The sequence below is a fragment of the Hyla sarda genome, chromosome 6 (genome assembly GCF_029499605.1).
Source record: "Hyla sarda isolate aHylSar1 chromosome 6, aHylSar1.hap1, whole genome shotgun sequence".
NCBI lineage: Eukaryota > Metazoa > Chordata > Amphibia > Anura > Hylidae > Hyla > Hyla sarda.
Genome location: NC_079194.1, coordinates 289,404,306 through 289,421,206, shown reverse-complemented (window position 1 = coordinate 289,421,206; position 16,901 = coordinate 289,404,306). Strand labels below are relative to the sequence as shown.

The 16,901-nt window shown below is 43.5% G+C and overlaps 2 protein-coding genes across 3 annotated transcripts in view; one reads left to right on the top strand and one right to left on the bottom strand.

Annotated features, from left to right (window-relative positions):
* TFIP11 (tuftelin interacting protein 11) overlaps window positions 1-9,140 on the bottom strand; it is a 75,978-nt gene extending 66,838 nt beyond the window's left edge. Inside the window, exons 1-2 of the mRNA XM_056527676.1 lie at window positions 9,003-9,140; window positions 5,314-5,413 (exon numbers count right to left, since the gene is read on the bottom strand). The gene's annotated coding sequence lies outside the window, so the exon portion shown is untranslated. The remainder of the gene's footprint in view (window positions 1-5,313; window positions 5,414-9,002) is intronic.
* Window positions 1-16,901, top strand: part of CAT (catalase) — a 70,570-nt gene that overhangs the window by 29,005 nt on the left and 24,664 nt on the right. For both annotated transcript variants that reach the window (XM_056527678.1, XM_056527679.1), the window contains 3 exons: window positions 11,391-11,559; window positions 15,170-15,280; window positions 16,140-16,270. In XM_056527678.1, coding sequence (XP_056383653.1) covers window positions 11,487-11,559; window positions 15,170-15,280; window positions 16,140-16,270 — 315 coding nt within the window. In that variant the 5' untranslated portion in view covers window positions 11,391-11,486. The remainder of the gene's footprint in view (window positions 1-11,390; window positions 11,560-15,169; window positions 15,281-16,139; window positions 16,271-16,901) is intronic.

Here is a 16,901-nt window from a genome sequence, read left to right as displayed (position 1 = left end):
CTCCTGTACAGGGCCCCGGAAGCCCGCAGGAAGGGGGCGTGTTGACCACCACACGAAGTGGCAGCTGACATGCCCTCTCTATACAACTCTATGTCTTCCACAATCTCCGGCTCTGCCATAGCACTGTATTGAGGGGGCGTGTCGGCCGCCGCTTCGTGCGATGGTTGACACCCGCTATCTGGCCAACGAGGTGGGGCCCCGTACAGGAGATCGTGGGGCGCCCCAGTGATCGGATGCCTCCCGATCTGAAACTTATCCCCTATCCTTGGGATAGGGGATAAGTTTTTCAGCACTGGACTACTCCTTAAAATTGGTCTGCACGACTGTCGTCCCAGAATGAAGCCTCTTCTAAAGATGATGCACAAGAAAGCCCACAAGCAGTTTGCTGAAGACAATCAGACTAAGGACATGGATCACTGGTACCATGTCCTGTGGTCCGATGAGACCACTATAAACTTATTTGGTTCAGATGGTGTGAAGGGTGTGTGGAGGCAACCGGGCCAGGAGTACAAAGACAAATGTGTCTTGTCTACAGTCAAGCATGATGGCGGAGTGTCATGGTCTGGGGCTGCTGGAACCTGGGAGATACAGTTCATTGAGGGAACATGAATGCCAACATGTACTGTGACATAGTGATTTCTTCAGTGTTGTCACATAAAAAGATGGAATCAAATATTTACAAAATGTGATGGATGGACTTCTGTGAGATTCTGCATATGCAGCTCTCTGTAACGTATGTGCCCATGACTGTGATCTACTCATACAGTACTTGTAATGTAGGCTTGAGAGGCAGGGTTGATATAAGGTTCTCTCTATCCATAGTACATACACCCTCCTCATTTTATAGAGTCACGCTGTATAATTAGGATGTTTATTACCTGCAGTGGTTTGCATTGCATACTTGAGCTGTAGGGAGGTGCAAGTTTTACTAGTGCTATATAAATGTCATCCCTAATAGCTTCACAGAACACACTTGTCACCATGGAGGACAGATGCCTGTATAGTCCTCACTTTCAGATGCTTGGGCAACAAGCTCAAAGTACTCAGGTAATGATGCTCCTCTACTATATTCTTTTACATCTGTGTGTTAGGAGTATTTTCTAGCTGCATTTAGTAAAACCTCTCCAAATGACGTCCCCTGATGGAGACCAGATCTTCCTACAATAGATTGTGAGGACCCTATTCTTAGTGGACCTTCTTTCCAAGACGACCACCCCTCTAGTTTTCATAGTCTTTTTGGATAGTTATCTTAAAAAATAATTAAAAATATATTCAGCAAGAAGATCATCTAAAGTTCAGGTGAAAAATGGTCTTTTAGGGCCCTTGGAAAGAAGGTTAACATATATATGACAAAGGAATTGGTGTTGATCAGGGGTGGTCTTCCCAGAAGTGTTTCTATAGTCTTTAGAGATGTTTCACTTTAGAACCTTTGTAACCAAGCAATCCTAAATCTGTATTGGATGGGAAAACTCTCTTTGCTAAAAGTCACTTCAGACTACTGGGTCTTCTTGGTCACTGGTAATTTTATTCATGAGAGTACTGTGTGTGTTGTGGTTTATGTGTGTATATATATATATATATATATATATATATATATATATATAAGGCCCCTCATCTCAGCCAAGCCAGATTACCCTGCTCTGTACTGACGAGGGGCAAGTACCCCGAAACAGCTGTCTGCAGATGGGTGCTCTTTCCTTCTGGAGAGAGAGTTCTGGCTTGGCATTAATCCCGATTAGCTTTTTATATTCCGTAACTGGAGCTAAGGTGATGTAATGAGCTGATTTGTGTGTGTGTATATATATATATATATATATATATATATATATATATATATATATATTATGATAAGACAATGTTATATATACAATCTTTTAGTTAAGGCTTATCAAGGATCTTAGTTAAAAGTTGCTAAAAGTCCCTTCAGACTGCTGGGTCTTCTTAGTCACTGGTAGTTTTATTCATGAGAGTTCTGTGTGTGTTGTGGTTTATGTATGTATATATATATATATATATATACCGTATTTTTCGCCGTATAAGATGCACTTTTTCTTCCCCAAAACTGGGGGGAAAAAGTCAGTGCGTCTTATACGGCGAATACACCCCTATCGCGGCGGTCCCTGCGGCCATCAACGGCCGGGACCCGCGGCTAATACAGGATATCACCGATCGCGGTGAGGCCCTGTATTAACCCTTCAGACGCTGCGATCAAAGCTGACCGCCGCGTCTGAAGGGAAAGTGACACTAACCCGGCTGTTCAGTCGGGCTGTTCTGGACCGCCAAGATTTCACCGCGGCAGTCCCGAACAGCCCGACTGAATAGCCGGGTTAGTGCTTACAGGACACCGGGAAGGACCTTACCTGCCTCCTCGGTGTCTTCTCCGTTCAGGGATCCCCTGTATGGCCGGCCCTCTCCTTCCTCGTCATCACGTCGTCGCGTACGTGCGTCGGCGTGCATAACGACGTGATGGCGGCAACGGAGAGCGAGGATACCCGACCGGCAGAGACGTTCCGGAGCGATGGGGACACGGCGACAGCGATGGAGCGACATCCAGGGCAGCGGTGACGGGTCCGGAGCGGCGGGGACACGTGAGTATTACCTCCTATGCAGTGGTCTTCAATCTGCGGACCTCCAGATGTTGCAAAACTACAACTCCCAGCATGCTGGGAGTTGTAGTTTTGCAACATCTGGAGATCCGCAGGTTGAAGACCACTATTGGGTTCAAAATCTTAAATTTTTTTAGATTTTGCACCTAAAAATAGGGTGCGTCCTATAGGACAAAAAATACGGTATATTATGATAAGAGAATGTTATATATACAATCTTTTAGTTAAGGTTTATCAAGGATCTTGGGTTGAGCCTACATGTAGCCATATACTCTACAGCTGGACAAGTTCTTTCAGATTTTAGATGTTTGGTTCCATTGGGTGGTTGGATCCAATCGATACAATAGTTATCTGACTTACATTACATTTGACCTACCTAAAACAGATTTGAGTTGTGAGGGTCTACCACTGCAACCCAAGAAAAGGTTGTCTGTGGTCTTTTCTGTCCATCCCTGCTCATGCATTTTTTTAAAAAATTTTTGTCATATACCAGAAGCGCATTGTATGATGACTGCAAAAATTTGCACTACTACATGACCCCTTTCAAACATCTTGTGATGGTTGTATTGAATTTGCTTTCCTCTCTAGGCCTAGACCACTAGGCTGGGTTAAAGGGGTACTCCACCCCTAGACATCGCATGCCATCATGCCCACTCCCATAGACTTGCATTGAGTGGGCGGGGTGTGACGACACGAAGAGGCCGGCTTGTAACGTCACGATACTCTGGCCCCTGTATCGCCCGTCATTAGGCACGGAGCGAAGTTGGCGCCGTGCAGCAGATGACACTGGGTGCTACAGGAGAGATCGCGGGGGTTCCCAGTAGCAGGACCCCTGCGATCAGACATCTTACCCCCTACCCTTTGGATAGGGATAAGATGTCTAGTGGCGGAGTACCCCTTTAAGGTTTGTGGAGGCTCCTTGATAAAACTATTGGTGGGGCCTACACCTTGGATGACCCAGATATCACCTGACATGCTATCATACAGGCCCCCTATAGGAGAGGATTGTACACGTGTGTGGCACTCTCTACTGATGTCTATGAGAGTTATGGACAACTGAAATCTCTCATTGGCTGGACCGGATCATTGAACTTCTATCAAGGAAGGTGGCTGGTGGAGGCCTCCTAGTTCCCTAATTAAATGGACATCCCAGGGTACTTGCACCTCTTCCTGTGTTCTGGCCTCTATTCTTTTTTTTCTTTGGAGATGACAGTGATAACTACCACCATTTACAGCTTCCAAGGCTTATCATGGGATATAAACAAAAGAACCAGATTGAAAGGCTTAAAGGGGTACTCCGGCCCTAAGACATCTTATCCTCTATCCAAAGGATAGGGGGATAAGATGTCTGACCGCCGGGGTCCCGCCTCCGGGGACCCCCGCAATCTTGAAGTCACGCTCCCTACCATAGACTTGCATAGTGGGGGCGGGGCGTGACGTCACACGGGGGCGGAGTCGTGGCGTCACAAATTCAAGATTGCGGGGGGTTCCCCAGCGGCGGGACCACCGCGGTCAGACATCTTATCCCCTATCTCCTGGATAGGGGATAAGATTTCTTACGGCTGGAGTACCCCTTTAACATGACTGATATGAGACATTAGGAACATATGGCATATTGTGGGATACCAGTAGTCCAATGTGCATTTAGGTGTATTGCATTTTACGTCTTATATTTTTTATTTACATTTGTATATGATACTTTTTTTATGCCTATTTTATTTTTTTTTATCAATAATCGTGTGTTAACCCGTCCACAAAGGCCCTGTGGATGGATACACAGTGTAGCATTTGATTGTATCTATATTCCGGTGTCAATAATTTATTTTATATATATATATATATATACATATATACAGCAACAGAAGAATACAGCAGCACTGTATGGACCTGCTGCTGTATTCTTCTTTGGCTGTATATTTAGCCCAGCAGCGTGCACCTGTAAGCCAGGTACATATAATAGTTTGGAATCAATAGTGCTGGCTAACTTACCCTTTGTCCATATATATATATATATATATATATATATATATATATGTATGTGTGTGTGTGTATATATACATACATACATATTTCTATTGTCTTTTTATTAAATTATTTTTCTTTTTTTACAAATACCACCAGCTGCATTTATTAGCTATATAATCTCGGAATATGGAGCACCAGTTCTCTTATTTTGTACACGATGACTGATAAGTCCCTGTGTCTGGCGCCCGCCATATATATACACATTCTGTTGTCCAATAATGTGAGTACTTGTCACCATCAAGTGACTCCTTGTTGGCATAGCCCTAGATCAGTGGTCTCCAACCTGCGGACCTCCAGATGTTGCAAAACTACAACTCCCAGCATGCCCGGACAGCCGTTGGCTGTCCGGGCATGCTGGGAGTTGTAGTTTTGCAACATCTGGAGGTCCGCAGGTTGGAGACCACTGCCCTAGATCTTCCATTCTGTTTGGGCAGTGAAGTCCTTTGAGTAAACATAACACATAATAGAACATACTGTAGACTGAATGCTATATAATTATAGTCTGTGACATCACCGTCCTCATTGTCACCTTCTTAATGTACATCCACATTGTGCCAGACATTCACCATTCATTTATGTGTCTGTTTTTTTGGAGACGTTCAATAAGTTGTCTAATTACATCTAATACATATGTGAGGATTGTAATCTCCTGGATCTCATGCCTTATAGCTGACACACTAACCTGTTCCATATTAACTCATTGCTGGGCCGAAACCACAACATTTGCATCTGATAGGATTCTGCGATAGGGCGTAAACTGGCTGGACACGGGGAGATCTGCCCTGGTAAAGCAACAATCATGGAAAGATGGGTTTAAAGACTTATATATATCAACTGGCTCCAGAAAGTTAAACAGATTTGTAAATTACTTCTATTAAAAAAATCTTAATCCTTTCAGTACTTATGAGCTTCTGAAGTTGAGTTGTTCTTTTCTGTCTAAGTGCTCTCTGATGACACCTGTCTCGGGAACCGCCCAGTTTAGAAGAGGTTTTCTATGGGGATTTGCTTCTAAACTGGGCGGTTCCCGAGACACGTGTCATCAGAGAGGACTTAGACACTTCTTTTTTATTTACCATAAGGGGTGCAATAGCAAAAATTTGTTTTAATGAGAGCTACCCTTTAAATAACCCTTCGTAACACTTCAATCAGAAATGGTGATTTTTTTTTTTTAAATGATATCTATTTCACTAAAACCATTGGTTGTAACAAGAATAGATCCCATTGTAAAGGAACCTAAAAAATAAGTTTAAAGGGGTTCTCCAGGAAAAAAAAACTTTTTTTTTTTTTTTATATATCAACTGGCTCTAAATTACTTCTATTAAAAAAAAATCTTAATCCTTTCAGTACTTATAAGCTTCTGAAGTTGAGTTGTTCTTTTCTGTCTAAGTGCTCTCTGATGACGCGTGTCTCGGGAACCGCCCAGTTTAGAAGCAAATCCCCATAGAAAACCTCTTCTACTCTGTGCAGTTCCCGAGACACGTGTCATCAGAGAGCACTTAGACAGAAAAGAACAATTCAACTTCAGAAGCTCATAAGTACTGAAAGGATTAAGATTTTTTTTAATAGAAGTAATTTAGAGCCAGTTGAGATATATATATATATATATATATATATATATATCAAGTTTTTTTTCCTGGATAACCCCTTTAAACTTATTTTTTAGGTTCCTTTACAATGGGATTTATTCTTGTTACAACCAATGGTTTTAGTGATATAGATATCATTAAAAAAAAAAAATCACCATTTCTGATTGAAGTGTTACGAAGGGTTATTTAAAGGGTCACTCTCATTAAAACAAATTTTTTCTATTGCACTCCTTATGGTAAATAAAAAAGATTTCTAATATAATTTGATTTAAAAAAAATGACGTTTTCTATGTTTTATTTGTGCTTAAAAAAAGCTCAAGAGCACATTTTCCCCCATCTTATACACAGACTTAGGACCGAAGTCCAAACACAGGAAGTGCAGCCTGGAGTGCTGAGGGGGTGTGTCCAACCTACAGCATACGGCAGTTAAGTGTGAGAAGAGCTATGATTGGATGAGGCTGGACACCCCCCCCTCAGCACTCCAGGCTGCACTTCCTATGTTTGGCCCTCGGTCCTAAGTCTGTGTATAAGATGGGGGAAAATGAGCTCTTGAGCTTTTTTAAGCACGAATAAAACCTAGAAAACTTCATTTTTTGGAAATAATTTTTATTTACTATAAGGAGTACAATTTTAATGAGAGTTATCCTTTATTTTTTTTATCAACTGGTGCCAGAAAGTTAAACAGATTTGTAAATCACTTCTATTAAAAAATCTTAATCCTTCCAGTACTTTTTAGGGGCTGTAAACTACAGGGTAAGTTGTGTAGTTATTTCCAGTCATACCAAAGCACTGCTGACACCTCTATCCATGTAAGGAACTGTCCAGAGCAGGAGAGGTTTGCAGTTCCTGACATGGACAGAGATGTCAGCAGAGAGCACTGTGGTCAGACTAGAAAGAACTACACAACTTCCTATGGCGCATCCAGTAGCTGATAAGTAATGGAAGGATTAAGATTTTTATATAGAAGTAATTTACAAATCTGTAGAACTTTTTGGCATTAGTTGATTTGAAAAGATTAGTTTTTTTTTACTCCAGCGTACCCCTGTAATGTCTACACTTCTAGCCAAGTGTTGTACTCTACTATCGCACAAAGTCCCATAGACTTAAAGGGGTACTCCGGTGGAAAAGTTTTATTTTTATTTTTTAAATCAACTGTTGCCAGAAAGTTAAACAGATTTGTAAATGACTTCTATTAAAAAAAAATCTTTATCCTTCCAGTACTTATTAGCTGCTGAATACTACAGAGGAAATTCTTTTCTTTTTGGAACACAGAGCTCTCTGCTGACATCACGAGCACAGTGCTCTCTGCTGACACCTCTGTCCATTTTAGGAACTGTCCAGAGCAGCATATGTTTTCTATGGGGATTTTTCTCCTACTCTGGACAGTTCTTAAAATGGACAGAGATGTCAGCAGAGAGCACTGTGGTCATGATGTCAGCAGAGAGCTCTGTGTTCCTGTGTAGAGATGAGCGAACTTACAGTAAATTCAATTCGTCACGAACTTCTCGGCTCGGCAGTTGATGACTTATCCTGCATAAATTAGTTCAGCTTTCAGGTGCTCCGGTGGGCTGGAAAAGGTGGATACATTCCTAGGAAAGAGTCTCCTAGGACTGTATCCACCTTTTCCAGCCCACCGGAGCACCTGAAAGCTGAACTAATTTATGCAGGAAAAGGCATCAACTGCCGAGCCGAGAAGTTCGTGACGAATCGAATTTACTGTAAGTTCGCTCATCTCTATTCCTGTGTTCCAAAAAGAAAAGAATTTCCTCTGTAGTATTCAGCATTACTAATAAGTACTGGAAGGATTAAGATTTTTTAATAGAAGTAATTTACAAATCTGTTTAACTTTCTGGCACCAGTTGATTAAAAAAAAAAAAAATTTCCACCGGAGTACCCCTTTAAAATGAGATGCAGGATGCATAAGTGATCTTTCCATTTAACTTCCCAGGACCCCAGTTTTAGTGATCAGTCTAACCCACTGGTCTTCAAACTGTGGCCCCCCAGTTGTTACAAAACTACAATTCCCAGCATGCCCGGACAGCCGTTGGCTGTCCGGGCATGCTGGGAGTTGTAGTTTTGCAACATCTGGAGGGCCACAGTTTGGAGACCACTGTTCTAAGCGGTGGAACCCCCATCACACATTTATCACTTGCCGAATATTATAAATATTTTCCATGGAATAACCCTTGAGACAAATTCATACATAGGGAGTAGTCACCCAGCCCTGCGTATAATAGGACTGATTTAAAACCACTTTGTAATCTTCCGAGATATCAATGGCCTCACCCATACGTCCTAGAATTGCTTACAAGCAGCAAATTACTAAACTAGGTTTATTCACATTGCTGATATACACAAAAATCCCCCATAGGGTACCCAGGGTATTTAATTCACAAATTCCAATTCCCTTCAGGGTCGGAGACCCATCCGGGACTAAGACCCCCAACTAGGGTCACCCTTTTAAAACTTCACTTTTATTTATTATTTTAAAATAAACCAAATTATAGTGCAAAAATAATACAAAAAAGAAGTGTGTTTTAAAAGCACAATATATAGGAATTGGATTGGTCCAATAATGGTTCCACTAATTAAATTTTTACTCAGGCTTCTATGTTAGGGACTCTTTATTCCATTATTCTGGGTCCTAAGACTCCAATTTTAACGGTCCACATCACATATAGCTTCCTCTATTTTATCTACCAATTCCTAATATTGCTTATTAAAATTAGTTACTCCCTAGCATCCCCCCGACGTTTCGCTGGAGAGACCCAGCTTTATCAAGTACCTTGTATGGTGGTCCCCAAAGTCAGAGTTACTACGTTCAGGTAGGGTCCTTCAGGTGGGACAGCCCCTAATCGCCTCCTCCTTCTCTAATTTTATAGTGTTTATAGGGGAGATTTATCAAAACCTGTGCAGAGGCAAAGTTGCCCAGTTACCCATAGCAACCAATCAGCTTTCTTCTTACTTTCTTAACAAGGCTTATGCAAAATGAAAGAAGCGATCTGATTGGTTGCTATGTTAATTCCTTTGGGTTATGCTTTAGGACCTTTCAGAGGTCACATGGTGTGGTCACATGTCAGACCATGATCCTTTGTACAGATAATTGACAGAAGTTTTGGACCAATCAGCTTAAGGCCAGCCCCTGCCTATATAAGGGAGCTGCAGCCAATGATCGCTTTCTTGGGTTCCGGATCATCGGAGAGTTGAAATCTGCGTAAGGCTGGGTTCACACTACGTTTTTCAAATACGGTAACCGTATCCGGTTTTCCGCAATAAAACGTATACGACCATATCCGAAACCGTATGCATAGAGAATGCATTGTAAACCGTATTCCAAATGTTGTGTACGGTTGCATCCGTTTTGCCTCGGATACGGTTTTGCCGATTTTTCAACCGTAGGCAAAAACGCTGTCGACCACGTTTTTGCCTCCGGTTGGAAAACCGTATGCGAAGCGTATGCGGTTCTTTTAACATTGTTGTCTATGAGAACCGTACACAGAATTTCAGAATACGGTTGCACACGGTTTTTCTAATCCGTTTTTGGAGTTGACACATGCGCAGATTGGAATTTCAATAGAACAAAAGTAACTTTATTAAATTGCTGGAAAACTAATTCCAACAAAATAGCAAAACCGTTGGCAAAAACTGATGCAAACGGATAGAACCGTACGGGGAAAAACCGTATTAAAGGAGTTACAATTGTTTAGTCTTGAGAAGAGACGTTTAAGGGGGGATATGATAAACGTATATAAGTATATTAATGGCCCATACAAAAAATATGGAGAAAAACTGTTCCAGGTTAAACCCCCCCAAAGGACGAGGGGGCACTCCCTCCGTCTGGAGAAAAAAAAGTTTAGTCTCAAGGGGCGACACGCCTTCTTTACCGTGAGGACTGTGAATTTATGGAACGGTCTACCTCAGGAACTGGTCACAGCAGGAACAATTAACAGCTTTAAAACAGGATTAGATACATTCCTGGAACAAAATAAGATTAATGCTTATGAAGAAATATAAAATCTCATCCCTTCCCCAATATCGCGCCACACCCCTACCCCTTAATTCCCTGGTTGAACTTGATGGACATATGTCTTTTTTCGACCGTACTAACTATGTAACTATGTAACTATGTATACGTTTTAATTTGGAGTCATACGGTTGTATAAGGTTGCATACAGTTTTTGCCATACGTTTTTTAGCGGAAAACCGTATACGGTAACCGTATTTGAAAAACGTGGTGTGAACCCAGCCTAACTTGCAAAGACAACCCTAGGCCAGAAGCCTGAATCAAACCCTGAGTCCTAAACTAAATCCCCGCTAAAGCTAGCTTGACTACTGGACCGAAACTAAATCCAGTGGAACAGCGCATATCAGTCTCCGGACTTTAAAACGCTCAAGGTCCCAACCAACTGTCAATATCTAAGAGACTTTGCTTGTACAGAGACTGTTCCGGTTTTAAAGCTTGTATAAAATCTTCAGTAAAAGTTTCAACAGTTTTCAGCAAACTCTCCGGTTGTGGACATTCAATTATTTAATACCTCCCTACCGCTCTTGGGACGGGTGGCGGTAGGACAAGCATTACAGAGGAGCCCGCACCCTGGCGTCACGAATAGAAAGGGTTAAAGGAGTAGTCCAGTGGTGAACAACTTATAAGTTGCAGATCGCGGGGGGTCCGACCGCTGGGACCCCCCGCGATCTCCTGTACGGGGCTCCGACACCCTGCGGGAAGGGGGCGTGTCGACCTCCACACGAAGCGGCGGCCGACACGCCCCCTCAATACAACTCTATGGCAGAGCCGAAGCGCTGCCTTCGGCAATCTCCAGCTCTGCCATTGAGATGTATTGAGGGGGCGTGTCGGCCGCCGCTTCGTGCGGGGGTCGACACCCGCTATCTGGCCGGAGAGCCTGGCCCCCGTACAGAGAGATCGGAGGGGGCCCCAGCGGTCGGACCCCCCGCGATCTCAAACTTATCCCCTATCCTTAGGATAGGGGATAAGTTTTTCACCACTGGACTACCCCTTTAAGCAAGCACCCTTTAGTAACCGCACAGCTTCACCCCATATACCCTACAACCCCAGGCTACCACATTAGCCTAACTGATCCCCTTTATTACTCTTGTCCAACACAAATATTTTTTCCATCATATAAACTTCCACTTTTATATTTTCTCTCTCTAGTCTGATTTTTTGACATCAGCGACTGGGACTCCCATTGGTGATAAAACCACTTCACTGACCGTGGGCCCTCGAGGGCCAATACTCCTCCAGGATACAATGTTCATTGATGAAATGGCTCACTTTGTCCGAGAACGGATTCCAGAGCGGGTGGTGCATGCCCGTGGGGCAGGTAAGAAAGGCCAAGTGTGCCCGGAGGGCAAAGCCTAATGTGTGGTGAAGACGAAATGTTTTTGGTGCCGATTTGGGCGGGGATTTGTTCTATCTTTGTTCGTAACGGACCCAAACTGCTATGACAGAATGGCGAGGCTCTGTACAACAATCTTTATGTCAAGCTACAAATGTAACCCCTAAAATAATGCCTGTAAAGGCTTATTCACAATATGTATTTTCCAAGTGTAATTCCACTCCAGAATTTCTCTGCAGAAAATATGGTGCAGCAGCCTCCCATTGTTTTCAGTGTGATTCTGCTGCACCATTAAAGTGGTACTCCGGTGGAAAACTTTTTTTTTTTAAATCAACTGGTTCCAGAAAGTTAAACAGATTTTTAAATTACTTCTGTTAAAAAATCTTAAGCCTTCCAGTACTTATTAGCTGCTGAATACTATAGAGCATGGTTTCCAACCTGCGGACCTCCAGATGTTGCAAAACTACAACTCCCAGCATGCCCGGACAGCCAATGGCTGTCCGTGCATGCTGGGAGTTGTAGTTTTGCAGCATCTGGAGGTCCGCAGTTTGAAGACTACTGCTATAGAGGAAACTCTTTTCTTTTTGGAACACAGTGCTATCTGCTGACATCACTAGCACAGTGCTCTCTGCTGACATCACGAGCACAGTGCTCTCTGCTGACATCACGAGCACAGTGCTCTCTGCTGACATCTCTGTCCATTTTAAGAACTGTCCAGAGTAGGAGAAAATCCCCATAGAAAACATATGCTGCTCTGGACAGTTCCTAAAATGGACACAGATGTCAGCAGAGAGCACTGTGGTCATGATGTCAGCAGAGAGCTCTGTGTTACAAAAAGAAAATAATTTCCTCTGTAGTATTCAGCAGCTAATAAGTACTGGAAGGATTAAGATTTTTTAATAGAAGTAATTTACAAATCTGTTTACATTTCTGGCACCAGTTGATTTAAAAAAATGAATTCTCATTTTGCAGCACTAAATCGTCACTGCTGCCATATCATTCTCAGATGTTGGACACTCATCGAAAACCGATGACTCCAACTCTCAGCAGGTCCTTAAAGGGGGTACTCCGGTGCTCAAACATCTTATCCCCCTATCCAAAGGATAGGGGATAAGATGCCTGATCGCGTGAGTCCCGCAGCTGGGGACCCCCGGGATCATGCACGCGGCACCCCGTTTCTAATCAGTGCCCGAAGCGTGTTCGCTCCGGGACTGATTACCGGCGACCGCCCCCGCGTGACGTCACGCTCCGCCCCTCAATGCAAGCCGACGGGAGGGGGCGTGATAGCTATCACGCCCCCTCCCGTAGGCTTGCATTGAGGGGTGGAGCGTGACGTCACACGGGGGCGGAGGCGTGACGTCACACGCTGCCCGCCCTGCGGTTGACCATAATCAGACCCGGAGCGAACACGCTCCGGGCACTGATTACAAACGGGGGGCCGCGTGCATGATCCCGGGGGTCCCCAGCAGCTGGTCTCCCGCGATCAGGCATCTTATCCCCTATCCTTTGGATAGGGGATAAGATGTTTAAGCACCGGAATACCCCTTTAAAGGGAACTGACAACAAGGTCACCCGCACTAACCTGAATACAAAGGTAGATAGTACAGGTGACCCTGTTTCTAATGCTTCTTACCTGGTGAAATTGGTGCATCCGTTCAGGAGATATCCATCGTGTTACTAGTATTGTTTTCATCCCTCTTCTTTAGTATGTTTGTAAAGGGGGCGGGGTTATCAGCTGAATGGAGCGGGATTACCTGTATACTGTATTCAGGTTAGTGCAGGTGATACTGCCGTCAGTTTCCCTTTTAGGGTAGGGTCACATGTTCCGTATTATGTTGCGTCTGCTGGTGCGTATTTTCCTACCCATTGAAGTCAATGGGAAGCAAAATATGGCACGTGTGACCCTACCCTTAGATGGTCACTGTCAGATACAAAAACTTTTGATATGTTGTAAAGCATGTATAACCAATAGGTTTTGCAATTGCTTTCATTAGAAAGTTCTCAGTATTTCATACTGAAAAAGCCAGTCAAACAACTGCCCCTCCCCCTGCCTGCTTGGACACATACTAGTCCTGCTGTGTCCATGACTCATCACTCATCACCTATGTCATGGACACACTTCTTTGATTGACAGCTGTGAGCGCAGGGCTGGAGGGAAAAATCCTCCCACTGTCAGCTTGTGTCCCGCTACTGTCAGTGAGGACAAGCTGGGAGTTGTAGTTTTGCTAATGCTAGGGGAGATGTGAGCAGACAGCATACTGAGGGAGGGGGCGGAGACCTGCACAGTGAGGCCACGCCCCCTCCCTTTGAGAGGAATTCAGACTAGTGAACTAAATTAAAAGTGTAATAAAAAAATAAATAAAGGTGCTAGACACATAAAAATTAGATGTACATGGTCAGGATTAGGTACTGAGTGATATATTTTAAAAAAAAAGTTTTTTTTGTTGGATCTGACACTTTAAAGGGGTATTCCAGGAAAAAACTTTTTTTTATATATAAACTGGATCCAGAAAGTAAAACAGATTTGTAAATTACTTCTATTAAAAAATGTTAATCCTTTCAATAATGATCAGCTGCTGAAGTTGAGTTGTTGTTTTCTGTCTGACAACAGTGCTCTCTGCTGACATCTCTGCTGGTCTCGGGAACTGCACAGAGTAGAAGAGGTTTGCTATGGGGATTTGCTTCTAAACTGGGCGGTTCCCGAGACACGTGTCATCAGAGAGCACTTAGACAGAAAAGAACAACTCAACTTCAGCAGCTCATAAGTACTGAAAGGATTAATATTTTTTAATAGAAGACATTTACAAATCTGTTTAACTTTCTGGAGCCAGTTGATATATATATATAAAAAAAAAAGTTTTTTCCTGGATAACCCCTTTAAGCATCAATTTCATTTGAAAAAATGCTTAATATGTCATCCAGATATTTCAAGAGTTTAGATTGCACTGGATCTCAGGACAGCAAATAGTTTCGATTGCAATTTATAGCCGGCTGAAGTGCGCAGCAGCGAGCTCTTCACTCCCCAGCTGGTCTCTCTATACGACTCATAGACTAATGCAGTGAAAGAGTCTGATTTGATTGGCAGCCGGGGAGTGAAGCCTATGCTGCTGGCACTTCACCAGTTCGTAACTCGTCATCGCAGCGGCAGTCTCAGTCAAGTGGGACCTAAACTTTTATCGTCTAATAGTAAGGGCTCATTCACATTACAGGACCTCTGGGTGGAGAATCTGTCTGGAGTGGGTGTCAGCAAAACCAGCCGGCGCTAGGACCACTTGAAACTACTCTGTAAACTCTCGCCCACTTAGGACACCGGCCCATCTGGCATTTGCCACAATTGCCAGATTGGCAGTCTGTCCCTGCAGGAGGGTATCACTTCTATAATATCGGATGCAGAATTACAGCGATTCAAGTTCATTTTACATCTATGTGAAAAAGATTAGTTATTTCATGCATCTTTTATACCACTGTTTTCAAAACAGTGTGCCTCCAGCTGTTGCAAAAAAACTACAACTTTCAGCATGCCCGGACAGCCAAAGGCTGTGATAGGTGGAGAACCCCACTACCCCATCATTTAGGCATTTTATTTCTATTTCAGGAGCGTTTGGTTTTTTTGAAGTCACTCATGATATCACCAAGTATTGCAAAGCCAAGGTGTTTGAGTTTATTGGGAAGAGGACGCCCGTAGCTGTTCGGTTCTCTACTACAAGTAAGCTGTTAACTTTGTTTAAAGGGGTACTCCGGAGAAGAACAAAATGTTTTCAAATCAACTGGTGGCAGAAAGTTAACCAGACGTGTAAATGACTTGTATTTAATAATCTTAATCCTTCCAGTACTTATCAGCTGCTGTATACTACAGAGAAAGTTGTGTAGTTCTTTCCAGTCTGACCACAGCGCTTTCTGCTGACACCTCTGTCAGTTTCAGGAATTGTCTGGAGTAGAAAGAAATATCTATAGCAAACCTCTCCATGACCGATCTTTTCGGTATCTGGCGATGAAGGGTTGACTGGCCCAACCAAAATCTGTCTGGTTCACACTTTTAGCAGACACTACATGTAACACATGGATTTTTAGCCATTGATTGAGCACCAGATTAGCCAATGTTTTTACCCTATACATTGAAATTTTAGGTGGGAATGTCCACATGACGTAACTTGTAGCTTCTGGGCCCTGATGCAAAATCTACAACATGGCCCAATGTGCCAAATGCTGTATAATACTGGACCCTTATAGGGCAAATGTGCTCTTGGGCCCCCTTAGGCACCAGGGCTCTGATGCAACGGCTACTTCTGCACCCTCTATAGCAGTGGTCTTCAAAATGCGGACCTCCAGATGTTGCAAAACTACAACTCCCAGCATGCCCGGACAGCCGTTGGCTGTCCGGGCATGTTGGGAGTTGTAGTTTTGCAACATCTGGAGGTCCGCAGGTTGGAGACCACTGCTCTATAGCTCCCCCTCTGGTCACAAGAGATGTAAACTCTTCCTGAAACGTTATAATTTGTATATATGAACATTTCTTGTGCTTCTATCTGGTATCTTTGATGTATTTTACATGAATATTTCTGCAGCTGGAGAATCGGGGACCTCAGATGTTGTTAGAGACCCTCGGGGATTTGCTGTTAAATTCTATACAGAAGAAGGAAACTGGGATATTGCTGGGAACAACACTCCAATATTCTTCATAAGAGACCCCATTTTGGTTAGTATGTACCCCCTCCTGATTATACTCTACTCTTCTCCATTATATTATGAGAGCACTGTTTTGTATCTTTGCCTCTTTGCCACCCTCAAAAGTTGTGTTGTTTATTTATCTGTATGGGCTTTTTTAAAGGAAATCTGCAGTGTTAGATCCCCCCGTGATCTCCTGTACAGGGCCCAGGCTCTGCAGCGGATCTCCCGTACAGGAGGCATTATGGCCGCAGCATGATGCTGCGGCCAACACGCCCCCTCCATGTATCTCTATGGGAGAGGCGGAGATTCAGCGTTCACCTGTCCCATAGAGCAGTGTGTGTGTGTGGGAAGGGATCCCAGCGGTTGGACCCCCCCGTGATCAGACACTTATCCCCTATCCTGCAGCCAGGGGATAAGTGTCTTACACTGCAGTACTCCTTTAACATGTATATACACTGTACCTACCCCATGACCCGATTAAGAACTGTGGTATGGGGTGCGATGCAGGGCAGTTGGAATTACCCTAGGGGCAGATGGCATTAACCCCTTGTATTCGTGACCACCCGTAGGTATACCGATAGATCCTGGGCTAGGCATGAGGGCAACAATGACTCCGACACCAAGTTACGGATAACGGTGGCTTTACTGAGATTAGACAG